This window comes from Leuciscus leuciscus (assembly GCF_965113295.1).
Source record: "Leuciscus leuciscus genome assembly, chromosome: 1".
NCBI lineage: Eukaryota > Metazoa > Chordata > Actinopteri > Cypriniformes > Leuciscidae > Leuciscus > Leuciscus leuciscus.
In genome coordinates this window covers 23,768,106-23,789,971 of record NC_138725.1, presented here as the reverse complement: position 1 = coordinate 23,789,971, position 21,866 = coordinate 23,768,106, and the positions used below count along the sequence as shown (strand labels likewise).

General features: G+C 36.6%; 1 protein-coding gene and 2 long non-coding RNA genes across 6 annotated transcripts; 1 reads left to right on the top strand and 2 right to left on the bottom strand.

Moving 5' to 3' along the window:
- Window positions 1–923: 923 nt before the first annotated feature.
- LOC309494020 (uncharacterized protein) lies at window positions 924–16,167 on the top strand (the record flags this gene model as incomplete). Its single annotated transcript, XM_082163200.1, has 3 exons — window positions 924–1,028; window positions 12,818–13,163; window positions 15,978–16,167. The coding sequence occupies exons 1-3, from the start codon at window positions 971–973 to the stop codon at window positions 16,165–16,167; spliced, it is 594 nt and encodes a 197-aa protein (XP_082019326.1). The 5' UTR covers window positions 924–970.
- Window positions 9,450–11,339, bottom strand: LOC309505710. Its single transcript, XR_014208561.1, has 4 exons — window positions 10,675–11,339; window positions 10,412–10,474; window positions 10,159–10,245; window positions 9,450–10,058 (listed from the first exon to the last, which is right to left on the bottom strand). It is a non-coding gene; the product is annotated as an uncharacterized lncRNA (long non-coding RNA).
- A 1,140-nt stretch (window positions 16,168–17,307) lies between the features above and the next one.
- LOC309505571 lies at window positions 17,308–21,147 on the bottom strand. 4 transcript variants are annotated; one of them, XR_014208486.1, is made up of 8 exons: window positions 20,856–21,147; window positions 20,639–20,744; window positions 20,470–20,542; window positions 20,315–20,387; window positions 19,675–19,765; window positions 19,484–19,582; window positions 19,140–19,263; window positions 17,308–17,535 (listed from the first exon to the last, which is right to left on the bottom strand). It is a non-coding gene; the product is annotated as an uncharacterized lncRNA (long non-coding RNA). The 4 variants fall into 4 exon arrangements; XR_014208487.1 differs by having other exon boundaries at window positions 20,470–20,538; XR_014208484.1 differs by having other exon boundaries at window positions 20,639–21,147.
- Window positions 21,148–21,866: the final 719 nt, after the last annotated feature.

The following is a 21,866-nucleotide window of genomic DNA, read 5'->3' as shown; positions in this document are numbered from 1 at the left end:
CAAATGTTGTCCCAACTTTACAAATTGAGTTATTTGAACAAACAATTTTACATTCAACAATGTTGTGCCAGTTCCCAGCATGCACTGCAGCTTGAATAAATTATGGGGTAATTGTTCAAATAAAAAGCATTATTGCGTTGCATTAACCAGCATTATTTGCGCTGCTGTTATTTAGCTGCCATATGTTTCAGAGTTCATATTTTTTACTGAATTTTAAAGAGGCAAATGTTAGTTAACTTTGAAAATCAAACATGGAGATGATAAACATGGATTGTTGATTAGCATTTTTCCCCAGGGTAGAGGAGTTTTACAGGCTTTTATCATCTATCTGACTCAAATAATGTGTTTCTAACAGTTAAACACTCAGAATAAAGTGAGATGATCTGCTGATGATCCTGAATGGCTTGTTGAATGAGTGTTGATAGTCTGAGGCTCATCAATATTAACAGATCTGCTGAAAACACTCTTTATTTCATGACAATAGTTCCTGTTTTCACCTCATTTATTATGCTGATGTCTTCAGATCTCCTGTAAATTGTCACTTAAAGCTCATTTCATTGGTGTCAACAGACTGAGGGGATTTGATGGTTACTATATGTAGATTTATTTCTGTCTTTATGCATTTAACTATTTTTCTAACCATTATTTATATTTGTAATAATTGTATTACAATATGTATATTCTGTTATCAGTAAGTATAAAAACAAACTCAGTAACTGATATTTTATTTAGATTTTCGGCAGATCAGCTCCTTCCACAAATAATTATGACTGAGGCCCCTCCCATGTCATTTACATCACCAGTGAAGATACTCCCTCAGTCATTACATCATCAGTGAAACTCCTCCCACTGCAATTCACCCATAAATACTGGAATATTTCCATCAGCTACAAGTGAAGACGAGCATCATAGTATCAAGGAAGAGCTGAAATCTGCAAAGACTGAGTTTATTAAAGAGGACAGTGAGAACATGAGTGATCCAGAACCCTGCAGAATGAAACACACTGAAGATCCTGAAGAACAAAGAGGTTGGTGTTTATTCTTCATTCATTCATGATGCTGAAGAACATTCATGTTAGAAACATTCAAGAACTTCATCACTTTTAGATAAACAGTTAAACTGTGAAATGGGTACAGGGAACATTTCAACAAATGTTCAGTAAAGGGGAAACTTTCATATTTATTGTCAATATCAGGTCAAACAAAGTAAAAATTTAGCTCTGGTTTATACTTCGTTCGCAATTTTTGTTGGATATTTCTCAATATTTTTATTATTATTATAATTTTTTTAAGCAATAAACAATAAACTGTATTAAGTAAATTACATTTCCAGGATGGCTGACAGGGTTGTAAGCGTAACTTAAGCAATATCTGATTATTTGTATAAGTTGTATTAATTAATCATAAATTATATAAGTTATAACGTTATAGAGATCATTCTTCTTATATTAACTTTAGTAACAGGGTGGATGAATACAGTCAATATATTTTATTATATATAATAATGGACTGTCCTTACTCGTGATTTTTCCCTGTTTCTTTGGTAACTTAGAAAATAAGCTCTGAGACCAACAAGTTTATGATTCTTACACGTTTAGTTCATAATGATTTGATGATTATAAATGGTGTAATCTAATGACTGTATTTCTTCCATTATGGCGTATTAGCCTTTTCTTTGGCTTTTGGATTACTGCAGAAAATAAGAAATATATTTGGTAACCCAAAGTAGCGCCACACGTTGCTTTTCAAATTGTCAGGAGTGTAGATTTCAAACTCCTCGTCAGGCGTGGTTGTTGTAGGCGTTGGCGCAGCCATTGTTTTGGTTATACAAAATAGGCGCTAACCAGGGGTGCGTTTCCCAAAACCATCGTTAGTGAACTCTGTTTCGCAAGTTCTGCCGTTACCAGCGTAGTTCAACGAGTCGGTGTTTCCCGAAACCATCGTTTTAACGAACATTCACAAACAGCATCGCAAAGATGTGTCGTTGGAACGACAGATCTCGACCTGTGGTTAGAAGAGTAGTTTCTAGTTTGCATGACGTGGACTTAATGCAAAGTAAGCAAGCTGACATTCAGTACAACCTGTGTCTTTTATTTAGAATACATACAAATGTCATTTACGTCTTTCTAGTTTGTCAAGACAAATTAAAGCACCGTTTTTGAAGAGTGCGCATGTGCGAACATGCTCGACTATAAGAATGAGCCTATGATTGAATCTGGAAATAAAGCAAAATAACTGAGTAAAATTAGAAATAGTCCTCAGATGCCATGCCTGTAATTTATAGCAAAACATTTAGCGTTAATTCGATCTCAAACAGTTTCATTAAAAGAAGTTAATACTCCACCGCGTGCGTAACGTCCTAAACCAACGTGGTTGAACGACCACTTTGCGACAAAACAGTTTCGGGAAACAGTTGTGACTAGCTAGTTGATTTCTTCAACAATGCATCATACTATGGTAGTTAAGCAGCGAGTTACGTCGTTGTTTGGGAAACACACCCCAGGATGCTAACGTCACCTACAGGAGCCCAGATGACCAATAATAGCCTTGCTAATGAGCTCGCGATTCACAACTTCACCAGGCGTGAAAAAGCCTCGGAATCTGAATTGAAAACAACGTTTACAAGCAAACACGTTTACAAAAAATAATGCCCATAACAGGTTTGAATATTAAAGGATGCCTAATATTCGTTTGAATATTATTTTTTTTTTTTTTTATATTCAAATTATATTCGAATAACGAAGTTCGGAGTCAAAGCCCTACAATGGATTGATATTATTCTCTCTCATCATGCAGTAGAAAGAGTCCAGATGATGTCACTTCCTGAGTGTTTCACAATTTTAGAAATGCTCTGTTTTTAAAAGAGGAAAATCATGTCAGAAGTAACAGTTTAAGGCTGAAATAACCTCAGATACTTTGATCTTCTGTGATACGGACAACACAAACACACACAGGCTTCTGTTTCACAGCCCACAGAGTGAAGATGCAGGAAAGCTTTTTCCCTCCGGTCCTTCCTTCTCATTCGTTCCTTAAAATGTTTATTAATAATAATAATATATATAGTATATTTAGGGACCAAGTACTGGCGGTGGTGCGGTGTTTGGGGGTTGTTTTGAAATAATAATAAAAAACAAAGAAACAACACACTAAAGCCTGTAAAGCATTGAAATAAATATCAGTAAATACTGGTAACTTAAATAATATAATAAAGTTGAATCTATATAAAAATAAAAATAAACTTTTGTTTTATATTTCCACACAAAGACGCGTGATAGCCTACACTGCGCTTTGAGAGGGGTGTGCGACACGAGCAGGAAAGAGACCATCGATCTCTTTTCTGATATCTTCATGTTTTCTACTTGTTGTAAAATGTATGAAGAGCGAATTTTATCTTCCACAAGGGCAAGGCATTTAGGCTATGTTTGATATTGCGCTGCCAGAGAAAGCCAAACTAAAATCACCTGGGCATGTTAAACGCGCTTTACAAATAAACTTGACGTGCCTTACCAATTACCACGTGTCTAATAACAAGCACAAACTGTGTTAAAAAGAATTTGACGTACAAGTACAAATGTAGGCTATCTGTCCTACAGCGTTTTTCTACTTTACCACAGTAAAGAATACGAATATTAATAGGCATAATTAAAAGCGAACAAAGGAAGAAACGTTTATAATCCCCTTCGTGAGACGCGAGTGAAGATATGGTGAGACGCGAGTGAAGATATGGGAAAATAAACAAGAGATTCCATGCAGGGACGGGTCACGATTTTTAAATATTCGATTAATTGATTTAATTATGGAATATCTAATAGGTTGTGCGATTATTCTCTAAAATAAAATCTCCATGTTTTCGGTGCTGATGCGGTGGTGACAGCAAAAGTAATGATTATGAATGTGTCAAATATAGCAAGGAGACATTTGAATTGTTTATTAATAAAGTGTTTTCTGTGTCAGTGTCGGCTGCAAAGATGAAGTTGACGATGCTGACTCTTCATCTTCGCAGTGAACGCAGTGCTAGTCGGTTTATTTTTGTTTTGAATTGTTTTGTTTAAAAGTAGACAATTCAAGCTTTCTATATGGAATAATAACTAATGGAATATTGTTAAATTGTTAAATAAATAATCTGGTGACCAGTAGGGTTGGGAACCGAGAACCGGTTCTTATCCAGAACCGGTGCTGTTTTTGAAAAAATGCCGGAACCGTGTGAAATTCCTAGGTTTCGGTTCCGAAAACGGTTCTGGTGGGCGAAGTGCTGGAAGCTTATCCTTTAATAGCGACGTCTCACCTCATATTAAAATAGTAATGAATGCACTGAAAAGCCCTCGCGCTACTCAAATACGTTTTGCCTCAGATATCAACGCATAGAGAGAGAGAGAGAGAGAGAGAGAGAGAGAGAGAGAGAGAGAGAGAGAGAGAGAGAATTAAAGACAGTCAGAGCTGCACGATTAATCTTTAAAAGATCTCGATTCAAACACCCACGCGATCTTATTCCTAAATAACAAAAACCTCACCCCTGAACATTCAAATCTGTTTGCGCTGTTGTTGACCCAGAGAGAGCAGTTGTCAATATGAAACGGCTTTACAATCACACAGTATCGATATTTCTGTTACAAATATTCAAATGATCACAAAAGTACTGAGATAAAAGTTTATAATTCGAGTATAAACACTGATGTCTACGGTAGCAACCAAAATATTGTAAATCACCTTTTGAAAGTCGCTGCCTTCAGATAACGAGTGTATCGATTACATCTGATGCTTCAAAACATTCATAAAGACGCAGTCCGTAACTTCTTTGTGGTCAGAATTTACAAAATGTATAGAATGAGCGAGTGCATCATGAATGCCTTTTTTTCAAACCGTGTTTTTGTCTTATCCTGAATTACTACGTTAAGCCTGCAATAAGCGAACGTTTATACTTGGACTATACTTTAGACTGGTGGATCGCAGCCGCTGCGGAGTAGCCCAGTGCCTGCGTGACTCGTCATAGACATAAATAGAGAGAAGTAGCTCCGGCTACAATGTTCTTCCGCAAGACGCGTGCAGTTCTGTTTATTAACTGCTAGAGCGCTGATTTATCCAGTAATGAAACAAGTAAAGTCTTTATGAATCAATCATTCAAATCGATTTTAAAAATAATCTGTTCTACACACATCTTACTTTCAAGCATATTCTACCCCTTCTGAGAGGGTATTCTCCACTGCTGGAGATACAATAAGCTAGGAGAGGTCCCAAATTATTCTAGAGAATGCAGACATTTTCGTACGATTCCCAACCCTAGTGACCAGATCGAAAACCAGAATTCAAAGCCGACAAAGTTTAAATTTATGGGCTCACGCACAACTCTATCATTCGTCATGAATTCAAACTTTTCCATGGCTGCGATGTAACATTTAATTGCTTACCTATTATTTCTTTTGTAAACAAAGCTTCGTGCTTCACTCGTGTCATAATTAAATGTAAAGCACTCACATACAAAAATGTTTTGGGGCAAACCACCACCGGTGCTACTCAGCCACTGCGGTGGTGCGGTTGTTAAGTTTACCGGCACAGCCCTAAGTATATTTTTACTCTGTGCAATTTCTATAATTTCAATGAAGACCTTTGAGTTTGTGTTTTAGTAAACACTATTATTATTATTATTATCATCATCACTATTGATCAAAGTACACTCTATTGTACAATAGTAAGTTTATGTTATTTGTAATATTCTGTAATATGTTATTTCAAGTTAAACCGAACTTTTATATTGACGGTGTCGTAAAAGACTTTTGAGTTCGACAAATGTGGATAGTTTTATCAAATCAAATGGTGAAATGTTCATGAAGTGACTCTGCAGATGAAGTTCATGTGTTCATGTATAAGGAGACAGCAGACGCTGAAATCATCGCGAGTGTGACGCGTGCTTCAGTGTGTGTAGAAGAAGAAACTGCAGTGCTCTTTCACACACACACACACACACACACACACACGGCAGAACATACAGACAGTCTTTTTGAGCTTTAATATTCACAGTCACTAGTCTGTATCTATATCTGATTATTTGTACAGCCCTACTTTTGATTTGTTCATCCCACAATTCTTCTGTGATGTTCCGTTTTATACAGTAAGTTCCAATAGTGACTGGATTCTGTGATTCTGCATCTCGGGAATCAAATGCTCTACATGATATTTGCAGTATTTAAGAGAGTTAGTTTTGTGAGTTATTTATTGTTGTGTTATAAAGTTGTTAATATTAGTGTAAGAAGGGTATGTATTTAATAGCAGTCCACTCTCTACACACTCTACATAGCACTCTTCATGGTCATTGAATACAGACAATGGCTTTTTCAGCAACGCACCGGTATGATGATGACTAATAATCAGACTTATGAGTTTGTGACCGTGAGATCAGCATTATTGGCCGGGGTGAAACTCTAAGTGAAACTGGAATCCAAATGAACCAGTAAAATGTAATGTAAAGAGTTTAATAGAATAATCAAATGTCTATTTAACTTATGATATAAATGACTAATAATGAATTGGCATTCCAACTTGAACTGGAACGCAGCGAAACTTGTGTTTCTGGTTTCCCACGTTCTCATGCGAATGAATGGGAGTCATTGAAATTAAAAGTCTAGTGTGACTGGACTGTAATAAAAGTTTTAAATAAAATAAGTTTTACGTAAAATAAATTAAATATCATTATTTGACATTATGACACTATGTCACGAAACTGCTCCGAGACTCAAAGAGGAGATCCAAATCAGGGCCGGCTCTGTAAATCTGGGGGCCCTAAGCAGGATAATTTTGGGGCCCTGCCTTGCAGTGAATAATGGAGTATTGCCACCGCAAACCAGCAACTGTATACAATCTAACCCTTACACATTTCATCTGTACCTCTTTAACATGATTGCCCACAATTATTTAACTGCTTATTAAAGTACACTCACTGAAACAGTAAAAGTAGATTACAGATTTGCCAAATTTCTACATCTACTTTATTACTGTCTGAATGCTAAATTTTAAAAGAGCACTAACTGTTTTTGTCCACTAGGCAGCTTAAAACATTTAGTATTAAAACATCTTCAATAAAGCTGTTGCTTATACTACAGGTGTTGCTGGAGTCTCGATCTTTGAACTTCTTTTCCCTTTTCCACACTTTAAAAAGAGGGAGAAGTTGGACCAGTAATTTCTTTGCTTCCTTCTAAAGTGATTTAAACATATTCTTCTATATTGACGTATCAAAGAGATTAAAAATTCTACAAAAGATTCTAGTTTGAGTTGGTATTTATTTTTTATATATTCCAACTACAAAAACATAACTTCAGCGAACAATCATTAGCCAAATGTGTATATAAAATGTTTAGTTATAAAATATATACATAAATCTAATAAAAACTCTAGGGAAAACTTTTTACATTTTACAGAAAAAAAAAAAAAAACATTTTACAGTGTCATTGTTACACGTTACAACAGTAAATTATGCATACCCCTAAACCACACCCTAATCCTACCCTAACTTAGTATTACCCGGTACTTAAATGTATAATTACACTGTTACACGGACACCTTAAAATAAAGTGCAACCAAACTCTAATACCCTTTTTACACATTCAGTACACATTCAAATCCCAAAACAGTAAACAACAAAACAATTAACAGCATTTAAAATGCAATGAATGATACATAAATTAATCAAATAAATAAGCAAATAATATAAATAAGAAAAAAGGAAGAAAATAAGTCTAAAACCCTAAAAAAAAACCCACAAACTTTCACTTCACCCCATCTCCTTTTTATTCCGTTCCTTCTAATGACTTTCTCTCAGAATGTGTGTCTTCTTGCTTTTTGAGATGCAAAGTCCTCTATAATGTCATCATAGGACATCTTGCTTCCAACCTGATGGTTGACACTGATGATTGACAGACCACTGAGGCGTTCTTGTGCCATGGAGGACCTTAGGTAAGTTTTTATAAGCTTTTATAAGAAACTCCTTTCTGCAGAGGCTACTGTCACTGGTAGTGTGCAGGCTATTCTCAATGCAACCCAAAGGTTTGGATAAAGCCCAGTCAGTCCTTTTTGGTGGAGAAAATTGAGAAGTTCAAATGCTGTCATTGCCTCTGGTAAGTTTGGAATTGGAAGACTCTGGATTTCTGCAGTCAGTTCTTGCCAGTCAAGGTCAGTCTCCTCCCCGTCAGTCAGTGTGTTGCCAAGTAGCTCACAGTGCTCTCTGAGTGCCTCGTCATCCATGTCAGTGAAACTGACCAAAACACTGAATTTATCTCTTACATTCTTTAATGACTTGAAGCGATCTTCCAGTGACTGGATGGCAGTGTCAACAACAACATTAAAGAATGTTACCTCCATTCTCTTTACTGCATCATTCACAGTCTCATCTGCTGCCTCATAGCTAAACTGCCTTTTTGAGCTTCGAATCCTTTTCTGTGCCAGCACTGCCTCAACATTCATGTTCTCGCATGATTCTCTTGCCTTTGACAGGACATCAGAGAAACCGGTGTCTCTGTAGTTCAACAGAGATTCTTTTGTTTTGTCAATAAGATTGACAGCAACATCAAGCTGCATGTTGGCAGATTGCAGGAGTTTACTGGTGATGTTGATTTTGGATAGGATATCAAACCAGGCCACTGTACAGATTTGAAATCTGAATGATCCTATTTCTTCTGCCAAAGACTGGGCCTCAATTCTTGTAGCAGCATCATTTGTTTGGTCTCTGACTTCAGTCAAGGCCTCTCTGACTTTGTCAGTTTGGTACCGTAAAGGCTGAATGCTGTTGACTCTACTCTCCCATCTTGTCTCACTCCATGACTTCAGCGTGATCTGGACATGCTTCTTAAGAATGGCCCACCTCTGAGGAGCAGCAGAGAACAAGTTGTAAAGCTTCTGGACTATGCCAAAGAAGCTGATGGCATCTACTGACTGCTTTGCTGAATCTGCAACCATTAGATTAAGTGTGTGTGTTCCACATGGAACATATAGAGCACGAGCATTTCTTTCAAGCAGCCTGGCCTGCACTCCTTTATTTTTCCCCTTCATGTTGGAGCCATTATCGTATGACTGACCCCTGCAATCTTGAAAACGGATGCCCAGCTCCTCCAGCTTGTTCAAAATCAATGAAGACAGGCCAAGGCCAGTGGACTCTGGAGCAGGTAGGAAACCCAGAAAGTGCTCTTTAATCTCTGGGGGTGTTGACGTGGTGACAATTCTGACAACAACCCACATTTGTTCCTGGTGACTGATGTCTGGAGTGCAGTCTAAAATTATGGCAAAATACTTCGACTGCTTTATTTCTGCCACCATAGTGCTAAGTATTTTCCCACTAATACAAGCAATAAGTTCATTTTGGATAATTTTCCCCAAGTAGGTAGTGTGATTTTCACCAGAGCTGATGCGTCTGACGTGGTCATTTAAAACTGGATCATTCTTTGCAAGAAGTTCTACCTCTTTCAGAAAATTGCCGTTGTTTGGACTGTTGATGGTGTCTGCTGATCCTCTGAGAGCAAGGTTTCTTTCAGCCAGTGATTGAATGATGCTGATCAAACGTTTGAGTACCTCTCTCCATCGATTCTGCTCTGCTTGCAAGAGAGCTATCGCAGTGTGGTCAATTGTTTTTCCTGCTTTAAGTCGACACTCTAAATCCTTCCATGCTAACAAATGTTTAACATGATCTGGGCTGGTTTCATGGGACTTTAATATTGCACTGATATTGACCCAGTCATTCTGACCCTCTGTGGCAAGCTTTGATGACTTTCTCGAAAACAACTTGCAGCAAAAGCAGTAGACTGCATCACTCTGCTTTGAGTATGTTAACCAGTCACGTTTAACTTTCTCACCATTTGCAAGGTTTCGAAACATATGATGGTAGTGAAAGCTTCTGTGGAAATGGGACTTGGGGAATTCAAAGTCTCTGTCTACATTCACAGGACCTCTGTAAACTAAGTCATCCCTTACTTGGTCAGACAGTTTTGATGGCCACTGAGCAGGATCAGTTGGTGGTGGAGCAGGGATCCAAGTAACCGAAGAGGTCGGTTGGCTTAGATCAGCAGTTGCAGTTGGAACTGTGGGAAAATTAGATGGGAAATGTTTAGCTACTTGTGTACAAAACATTTGAGTTAATAACAGAGGTAGAAACATATTGTGGGAACAAACTAAACTTACCAACTGTATCACTGGAACCAGCAGGGATAAACACCGGTCGGGATGAAGATGTTGTATCACCTTTAGTGTGGCATGATAATGATGGGCCTGACATGAAATAAAAACATCAACATCATTGTGTTTAGGCCTAGTTGTTTTCTTTCTTCTTAAGTGTGTTAGTATTAATCATTATATCAACATCATACATAAGGTCAATTTGTTGTAAACAAATAAATATTAATAATTTAGCATTAACAATATATAGCTAACTTACCATCCATTGTGGTATGCCGCTCGCTGTGCTCTACTGAAGCAGCAGTAGAGTCACCTCCTCCAGCTGTTGAGATTATAATATAATCATAAATACAGTATGCAGAGTAGATAAAACACATTGATCCTAAATTAATATTAAAGTACAATAAGAAAACATAGTAAATTGTGATAATAAAACTAAAATTTTTATTGGCAAGAGGAAAATTAGCTATGTTGAAGTTGCACACAAAACTATTCAAAAGAATGGCAGTAGGAAATATTTACTTGTGTCATCTCTGGTGTCAGCCTCCTGAGATGTTTCTCCACGACCACCAAAATATTTAAGAATGGCTCCTCCTGAGAAAGTGAAATTTTGTTTTTTACAATTAGTGTGAGCAGAAAATAATGTTAAGAGTAAATTAAAAGAAATCCAAGGTTAAATGATATTATTTAATTATTGGTTGATTAACTCTTACATACTGTTCATATTTTAAACCTTCACAGCATGGAGTGAGACATTTTTCACCTTTTATGATTACATACAGTACTACATTCTTTACCAAAATTTATCACAAATCCATTTTGCTTTTAGGTGTCTTGTATTGATCATCATTCAATAATGTTTCAGAGAGAACACAGTGTTTTCTTTAGGTTTAAATGGTCTGGGCGATTTAGCTTAACAATATATAAAATATTTTATATTAGTATAGATTAATATTTATTAATATTTATTCAATTCAATTATTGTGATATGATTTAATATTGACTCATTTGGATAAATATTAGGTAGGCTACACAAGATAGCCATTAATTTTTCTCAAGAAAAAAACTACTCACCAAATGCTGTAGCCTAAACACAGAGAGCCCTATCAGCTGGCAGTATTATTTAAAGTTAAAAATAACTCAAATAAATAATACTTTTTTTTTATTACAACTTTATTTAATGATAGAAGTAAAAATATAATAAATATAGTACACATATTTAGAAAAATACTCTATAGCTCTTTTTTTCTAGCCAACTAACGTGCTATAGCCTATATATAACGTTATTATGGTCATCAAATTGCTTTCCTGAGGTAAATGTTATGTGACATAATTGTTCTCCAGCTGTTTTATTGAGCCCTTTGTTTGACTGATTGGTCGATATTATGTATGATGAGGAATATACATTTCGGTAAGTTGTAACGTTACTGTATCTTTCAACAGTGTTCATTCGTGTTTATTCAGCATAATTGACGGCCAGCTAGCTAACGTCAGCTGCACCGAGTTCCTACTACCGACTTTTTTCATAAGTTACTATATTAATGACTAAACATACACTTGCAAATTAAATAAGTAAAGATAAAGTAATAATAACTAACAGTTATGTTAAGGGCGTGTCCATTAATATTAGGCCTGAGTCGCCTGGCATAACGTTACCACGCCTTAACTTAAATTACGTTATTAAAAATGAACTTACCTTGCACTTGTCTCTTCTCGTCGTCATCCTTCTTCTTTTTCCTTTTTTCTGCTCCCGATGGATAGATTCGTTTCATTTTCAAATTTCCAAGTCCAAGCAACAACGATTTTAACGTTACACGGTTGGTTGACTGTTAAACCGCGGCAACGCCGGCGCGTACCATCTATAGTTAGGGGGCCCCCTAGAGGTGGCGGGGCCCTAAGCAGCCGCTTAGTTCGCTTATAGGGAGAGCCGGCTCTGATCCAAATGCAGCTTTATTAATGGGCAATCCAGACACGTAATCCAATAAACAGGCAATGGGTCAAAACACAGGTAGACAGTCCAAACAAACAAAACAAAACAAAACAAAAACAAGACAGGCAGGGGTCAGAGGCAAGAGAGTAATCCAAGGAACAGGCAAGAAATCCGAAAACCAACAAACAAGAAAACCAGGAAAACGCTCAGAGTTGCAGTGTGACACTAAACAAAACTTCGCAGTGAGTGAATGAATGAACATGGTATAAATAGACTGAGACTAACAGGGTGATGGGACACAGGTGAATGCAATCAGTGATAATGAGGTACAGGTGATGAGTGATCAGAGATGATGAGTCCGGGCAGTGAGTATGGGAAATGTAGTCTGAGAGTGAACGTGAGTGTCTGATGTGGAGTGCCCTCTGGTGGCTCTCAAGGGCACTCCAGCTGGTGACCGTTACATACTATTGTATAATTTTTAATTTTTAATGCTAATATTACATTAGATAATTGTGTCATTGATCAAATATATTTAACAGTTCTTGATACAGAAACATGGTATTTGTGTCTATAATGTTTTTAAAATAATTATTAGAAGATCAATGAACCTCATTTATGGAAAGTAGTTTTTGTTATTACATCAGAGCTCTTTTTATGTCCTTTCACTTCATATTCCTCTCTTTGAATTATTTGTGTTGTACTGAAAATGAAATAACTTTTTCCCTTTGATTTCAGACCTGATGGAAGTGAAGGAGGAGAGTGAAGAACTGAGTGAAGTGAAGGAGGAGAGTGAAGAACTGAGTGAAGTGAAGGAGGAGAGTGAAGAACTGAGTGAAGTGAAGGAGGAGAGTGAAGAACTGAGTGAAGTGAAGGAGGAGAGTGAAGAACTGAGTGAAGTGAAGGAGGAACATCATGTCAAACCTGGAGAAAAACCTTTGAGTCGTTCAAAGACTAAAAATATATTTTTTAAGAAAACAAGAGCCAATAAATCTACAACCTGCACTCAGTGTGGAAAGAGTTTCACAAACAAACCAAGTCTTGAGATTCACATGAGAGTTCACACCGGAGAGAAGCCACACACGTGTGATCAGTGCGGGACGAGCTTCACACAAAAACAACATCTTCAAGGACACATGAGGATCCACACTGGAGAAAAGCCGTACTCATGTGATCAGTGTGAAAAGAGTTTTACACACAAACATAATCTTGAGATTCACAAGAGAGTTCATACTGGACAGAGGCCGTTCACATGTGATCAATGTGGGAAAGATTTCATGCACTCATCAACCCTTAATATTCACATGAGAAGCCACACTGGAGAAAAGCTGTATGCATGTGATCAGTGTGAAAAGAGATTCTCAGACAAACAACATCTTAACCTTCACATGAGAGTTCACACTAGGGATGGCTCGATACCACAATTTTGGTTTCGGTACGATACCAGAACCTAATACCTCGGTATCGATACTAAATCGATACCACAGGTGACAAATAACCGGCCTCAAAATTTAAGTGAATTGAAACAATTTTATTAAAAAACACTGCTTGAAACTCAGCAGTACCGAATGTGCAAACAAAAAGTATCAAAATGTAAAAAAAAAAAAAAATCAGGGAACATACAGTAGGTTAAATTTTGATTTTGGAAAGAAACCCCCCCCCTGAAATGGTACAATTAAAATAGGTTAATATCTATAATAATATATTAATATAGAATAATAATAGAATAATGACATTACATGTAAACCATTAGCTGTCATGCATCAACAGAGAATTATCAACATTTATAGCATTTATTCATCTTGGTTTGATTACTGTTTGGTTTGTTTTGGGGTTCATATTAGTTTAATGCATTGCATAAAGTAGGCTAATGTTAACATGCTAAACATGTATTAGTATATTTAAATAATAATTACTGATTGATCTAGATTAATACATGTTATAATACTGTTAGGTCAGGTTCCCTAATGAATGTTGACAAATGTAGCTTAATTGTAAAGTGTTATTCTAACATTCATATTAGTAATATCCATATTACTACTATTACTCTTTCTCTCTCGGCAGATTCCTAGGGGTCGCCACAGCGGCAGTGATATGCCATTCATTTTACTATCACTAATACTTAAATTAATATTACTAATCTCTTTATTCATTCAAATTCAATTGCAAAAATTATGAGACCTAAACTTCATTGGTTCTAGCGTGTCATTCAAGCACATTTGAGCTTTCGTGTTTACCGTATCATATTTAATTGATAAGCTCTTATGTATGTGCGCTGATCAGCGTTGTGAATAGAAGTCTAAATTAAATCAGTTGAATGATGCTCACCTGTCGATCTCTGAACTCTTTGAACAAGTCAGGATGAGAAAGTGACAAGTGATTAGCCAGATTGTGTTGCCTCCCGTGGCTAATTTAAAGCAGCGTTTGTAGAGTGGTGCATTGAGGTCTGTTGCTTTACCTTTCTCATTACTTTCGTAGGCAAAGTAATGCCATTTCACTCCTACTGCTCTCTTTATTTATTAATTTCGGGCGTGTAGAATGAGCTTCATCTGTTTGATCCATCGTGTTCCTCCGTTGTCACCGTTTGCCGGTTTTGCGTGACCCGCGTCAGTTTGGGTAGCGCACTGCCGCCTAGCGGTGAACTTCGAAACAGCAGCGCATCAAATACCGAATTGAGCAAAATCATGATATTGTACCGTTTGAAATATAATATATACCGGTATTTTTGCAGTACCGGTATACCGCGCATCCCTAGTTCACACTGGAGAGAAGCCGCACGCGTGTGATCAGTGCGGGAAGAGTTTCACACAAAAACCTCACCTTAATAGACACATGCGTATCCACACTGGAGAAAAGCCGTATGCATGTGATCAGTGTTGGAAAAGCTTCGCACTATCATCAAGCCTTAATGTTCACATGAGAGTTCACACTGGAGAGAAGCCGTTCTCATGTGATCAATGCGGCAAAACATTTATTGTGGCATCACACCTGAAGAGACACCTGACAGTTCATACGAAGGAGAAGCCACATTCATGTTCTGTGTGTGGAAAGAGTTTTTCACTGCTGCAAACTTTACATAGACATCAGAAAATTCACACTGGTGTGAGAGAGTACATGTGCTTTGAGTGTGAGAAGACTTTTATTTCAGCGAAATGTTTAAAACGGCACCAGAGAATTCACACTGGAGAAAAACCTTACAAGTGTTCACACTGCGACAAGAGATTTAGTGTTTCAACAAATCTGAAAACACATGAGAGGATCCACACTGGAGAAAAACCTTACAAGTGTTCACACTGTAACAAGAGATTCACTCAGTCGTCAGATCAGAAAAAACATGAGAGGATCCACACTGGAGAGAAGCCACACACATGTGATCAGTGTGGAACGAGTTTCTCTACTAAAACTCACCTGAAGCGACACATGAAGATCCATTCAGTGGAGAAACCACATCAACAGTCATAGTAAGTACTGTAGTTCCCCAGCTAACAGACTTTATTTATAAGAACGTTCTCCAAAATATTGAGAACAAAAAATATTCTCCAAATATTCAGAACCAAATGTTTGTTCTGGGAACGTAAAAAATGTCCAGTTTTCTTGACGTTAGAGGAACATGTTTTAAAAGGTATAATGTTCCTCAAACGTTCTTTCAAGTTCATTTTGATTTAAAATTCAACATTCTAGGAACGTTGATTTGTCACATTCCAAGAACATAAAAATGTCCAGTTTCCTGAATGTTAATATAATGTAATTTAAAGGTTAGTATGATGTTCCTGAAACCCTGTCATGTTTGGAACCATCCTCAAACCAAATTTGATGGGTTTAAAATGACTATTGAACTCATCAGTGATCTTGACTTATGGCTTCACTTTTTATTTCACATTTTTTTTTTTTTTTTTAGACCTGATGGGAGAACCAGAGAGAAACCTTACACATGTGATCAATTCGGGAAGAGCTTCACGGATAAAGGAAACTTTAAGAGACACATGAGGATCCACACTAGTGTAAGACTGGAAAAACTGGTTGAAGAACGACCACTCCTCGAGGACAAAGGACCTTGCTGGAAATTACCATTTGAACTCACCATTTGAGACAAAAGTCTCACCTAATCTACATTTCTTCCCCTCATCTTCCTATCACCAAAACTCACACAAGAATATATATGGTTTAAGTTAAGGGACTCTGTAGGACACCCAGTGGGCTCCTATTCATATGTACCCATTGATAAAGGGCTGAAAAATGACTGTTCTCATGAGGACATTTGGGATCAAATTCTGAATGAAAATAATACAAAGACAGACAGCGAATTTTTAACAGATTACTGTGATGGAGAAATTTTCAAGCAACATGTTTTTTGAAGATCACCCAACTGCACTGCGGCTGCATTTCTATGAAGATGAATTCGAAGTAGTTAACCCATTGGGGTCAAAAAGAACCAAGCACAAGCTATTATACTGTAATTTGGACAACAGTATAGATCACAGCAGAGACATATTCATTTAGCGTTGTTGTTACAATATCCATATTACCATTCTTTTCCCAAAACGCTGGGGCAGACCTACCGGTATTCACTAAAGTCACTGTCACTGATGAGCAGCTTCGAAGTCCGTTGGTAACCGTTGGTTACCGTTGGTTGGTTGTTCCAAACAAACTCATTCATAATACTAAGATCATGTGTGTGTGTGTGCGTAAGTGTGCCATGATGTTAAATATCCAGCATGTTTTTCAGAATTTTGAGAGTAGCTTAAAATTCTATTGAGGTTCTGAGCCTGTTGATCAACTAGTAGTGAAATCATCACAGATCCATTGATTTTGGTTGGATTTTTATGATTTTTTTTCTGTGGAATGAGTATACTGTTTGGTGAAAAGAATGACATATTGACTGATGTCATATCTTGGGGGAATAGTTGATTGCCAATGAAGTAAAGATGGAAATATTGGGAAAAAGTGAGAAAACGGCAAAAAAAAATTTGCATTAAATTGATGCAAAATCATGTAGAAATGTGTTTTAAGAGTTATTTTTTTCAGTGGATGTTGTCAGCACATGTGTTCTGTGTATCTGGAATGCATTTATTGACAGCCTACCCAACCCACTGAGGATTTGAGGAAAAAAAAATATTTTTCTGATAAAAAATAAAATTGGCACTTTTTTTCGCGATATTTCCAGCAGAGCAGACCCTACAATTATTGGTTCTTAGGGTAAAAGTTAACAGAAAAAAACACAAATGGCAAAAACGTACACACACTGAAAAGCAAAACAGGCCTTAAAACAATAAAATACAGTCAAAGTCAGTGTTGTGTTGTTACATTTCAGTAATTTTGCCAGTCAAAGTTGACAACCTCTCTGATGAGAAACACTGAGGGTTTCAGGCTGATGCTTTTCTTTGGACCTTTCCAGATTTCCATCTGATCTGTGCCTTTGGTGTTTGGTGCCATCAGGGTTGACTCTCAGAATGAACCTGCAAACACAAGCAGGGAAAAAATATAGAATTTTTTCAGACCGGTGTTGGCAGAATTTTCCCTAACCCTCAAACTTGATGCTGCATGTACTTTGGCGTTAATAAAAGCACTACATCTGATTCTGAATCCACCTACAGTAGTGGTGGGGGAAAAATCGATTCTGTTCAGTGTCGCGATATTTTGCGCACGCAATTATATTGATACAGTAGCGCAAAGTATTCCAATATAGGTTATAAGGCTGTGACGGTGGCAGTTTTTTTTACCACTGCGGTGGTAATGGACCAACTACCTGCAGTGGTTGGGGGGTTATTATGAAAATTGAAATAAAAAAATGTAGTTTATTCGAGCAAAAAATTCTTTATTTGAGCAATTCCGTCAAAGAAGCAACACAAAGCCTGTAAAGCATTCAAATACATATCAGTAAATATTAGAAACTTACATAATAGAAAAGTTAAATCTATATAAAAAAAAAACTTTCGTTTAATACTTCCACACAAAGACACGTGATTCCACATGAAGCCATACCGCTCTGTGCTTTGAGAGGGATGACACGAGGAGGAAAGAGACCATCGATCTATTTTCTGATATCTTCATGTTTTCTACTTGTTGTAAAAGGTATGAAAAGTGAATTTAATCTTCCACAAGGGCAAGACATTTAAGCTATGTTTGAAATTGCGCTGCCAAAGAGAGCGAAACTAAAAATCAAATAAACTTGACGCGCCGTACATGTCTAATAACAAGCAAAAACTGTGTTGAAATGAATCTGACGTGCAAGTAAAAATGTAGGCTATCTGTCCTACAACGTTTTTCTACTTTACCACAGTAAAGAATGTGAATGTAATAGGCCTAAATAAAAGCGAACCAAGGAAGAAACGTTTATAATCCCCTTCGAAAATCGAGACGTAAGTGAAGATTTTGGGGGAAAAACAAGGTATTAAATGCAGGGATGAGTCACAATTTTTGGATATTCGATTAGTTTATTTAATTATAGAATTATAGTATATCGAATAGGTTGTGTAATTATTCTCTAAAATAAAATCTCCATGTTTTTGGTGCTAATGCGGTGGTGACGCGTTCATATAATTACGTTCTGTAATAAGGTCCTGTGTCCTGAATGTTCAAGGACAAAGTTTTTGCACTAGCCTCCAGTAAATGTGTAGAAGATGTTCACAGATTTAATGTGACATTTGTAGTGAGTTGAGCAGTCTTATTTTTTGTAATGTCTTTGAATAATATGGGGGACATGAATCGCAATATATCGCAGAATCGAATCGCAATACTTGCTGTATCGCAATGTTAGGAAGCGCAATAATATTGAATTGTGGCCCAAATATCGCAATACTATCGAATCATCAAATTTTTGCCAATTTCCACCCCTAACCTACAGGGATGGTATTACCCCATAATACATTACATTAAAATCATTAAAGCTTCATTCTTTTTCAATATTCCTGTAGCTTAGATTTCCAGGGAATGGATCATTTAAATTAAACTTAATACAATGTAAGTTGCTTTGGATAAAAGTGACTTCCAAATGCATGCATGTAAATGTAATGTAATGTAAAAAAAAAAAATATATATATATATATATATATTGGTTTACCTGATTCTGCATTCGACAAAATAGACAGCTAATGCTGAAGAGTCGTCTGTTAGCAGTTGTAACTGGATGATGATTCTGCCCTTCATTGTCAGCATCCATGTTTTTGCTTTGAGAACAGACTCTCCTGAAACAGATAAAGTCACAGCAGCCTTTTAGTGTTATAGTTTACAGAAAAAAAAACTAAAATACAATAACAGAACTTATTACTAACAACAATAACATGTGGGGTGAAGATGAGGTAAGATATAATGTTGTATGGTGTTTATAGTTTTTAATCAATTAAACAACATTAAAAATATTAGTTAGCAAAACTTTGCTATATTGATAATGGTATATTGCTAAACCCTTTCCTCCTCCTTCTCCTCTTCCTCCTCCAATGTCAACCCGTTCTGTGTATTAGTGGAGAGCGTCAGCAGTGATGTACAGTCCGGAGGGAATGGCCGCTGCAAATTCAAAATAAAGAACAGAAAAGAACATGTTTGCCTGCTTAACTAATGCATACTTCAGCTAATTTAGTTGATGTCATCTTACTCACCTGTAGATGTTATCACCATTACGAAGGCAATCACAAAAAAGACTCCAAAATACACCTCCGACATTTCAGACGACATAATTCAGACCACAAACTTGAAAATAAAACAAAAGATGAAATTAACAATGGTGTTGGATAAAGGGTTAGTTTACTCAAAATTGTAAATTCTGTCACCATTTACTCACCCTCAACTTGTTCATAACTTCCATTAAATTATTTAATGTGCTGTATACAAAAGAAGATATTTTAAAGAACATGAGCAACCAAACAGTTACTGGTCCCCATTGACATCCAAAGTATTTTTTCTATTATAGAAGTCCATGCGGACCAGCCACTATTTACCAACATTATTCAAAATATCTTATTTTATATCTTAATAATATCTTATTTTACATAAATGTTCAGACAAAAGAACTTCATGCAAGTTTAGAACACGTTGTGGGCGAGTAAATGATGACATACATAATTTTCTGTTTAAGGTGTACTACGTTATCCCTTTAACTAAGTTTTACTCAGTATTTACGCTGTACATCTGCCAAAAAGTAGTGAAAGAGGAGACAGAACATACCAAAGTTATTATGCTTCTCTGTTTAATAAGTTTACTTCGGCTAATTTAGGTGAAGGTGACCATAACGTTACATACCAGTTGATGTTATCACAATGAAAAGGCTCCAACACACTCCATCGTTGCAGATGGCATTATCCAGATCACAAACCTGAAAATAAATCATATAGGCCTACGTGAAAATATTGTTTAAAACCCGCACTTTAACAAGGGTTTCGTCTATCTCACTTTACCTCAGTATTTCACGTTGAGTTCGCTGTTAGCTCGGTTAACGTTACCGTCGACTCCGCCCGCCTGATGAGCTAACTTGCGTTAAAGAGGCAGAGGAACACACAACCATTATTTTTTATAGTTTTAACTAAAGAATATTTCGGCTAATATAGGTGAACTTAACTTACTCACCAGTTAATATTATCACCGTGACAGCGACCCGGCCGACAGTCAGGAAAAAAGACAGTAATAAAGGCACCAAAAAAAACATTCTGACGACAGTCAGGAAAAAAAGACACTAAAACCATTCAGACGAAAACAAAACGATACATCATGTTAGTTTGCTGTTAACATAAGTAAAAACATTTGAAAATGTTTATTTTACATAAAATAGAAATTATATACTAACCTTTTTGGTGAGTTACATGATCTTTTGTCCGTGCATTAACTGCCACTTCACCCCTCAAAAAAACACTTGAAAAGAAATCCCTCTTGCCATTGGTCAGTTTTTCGCGGGCAAGTTCACTACTGTAAATTGATTTACAGTAGTGAAGAATTACAGTAGTGACCCTATATTTTCCCATAATCCTTTGCTGTTTACAGTAACATACTGTATACATATTTTACAGTATCTTACTGTACATATTACAGTAAAATACTGTTCAAATTACAGAAATCCGTTACAGTGTATTTATTCATTTATAAATGTAGGCCTATTTATGTGTGTGTGTGTGTGTTTAAAGGTAATATTGCTGCCTAGGTAAAAACAAGAAGCATATAGTCTGGAATAAATATGCAGCCTGCAGGGCAATGTACAACACTGTGTTTAGGCTACTGTAAATGTATAATTTTTCACCTCTTCTAAAAAGAAGAAACGTTTTCTTGGTCTTTCTGAACCTCACTTAGACATGTAGTAGAGTGTTTCCTAACCCTGAAGGCTCAACAGCATTGCACGTTGTTGATGAAGTCTCCCTCCTTTGACTGCTTTATGTCTTGGAGTCTCCACTGAAGAGGTGATGAGCTGACTGAGATGTGATTATGAAGAGTTGGAAAATGTGTTGTGTTTGGTGTCCCTCCAGGAACAGGGTTGGGAAACAGTGAGGTTGCCTTTTTTATTCGGTAAAATACAGTAGGCCTACCTAAAAATGTCTGCAAATAAATATGACAATCATGATTTAAAGGGAGTGCAACGTAAGTTTACTATGTGTAGCATCAGGTAACCGTTAGTGTGTAGGTCTACTGTAAGTGTAGTGTAAGTGTAAAATAATTGCATGAGGTTTTGTCACACAAGTATTTGTATGTTAATAACCCTTGAACTACAAGGGCCAGAAACAAAAGGATTGTGCCCCTGAATCATAGAACCAAGTCATTATTTGATTTCCTTTAGTCATAAAGGAATTTATGACTTTTTTATTTTGTG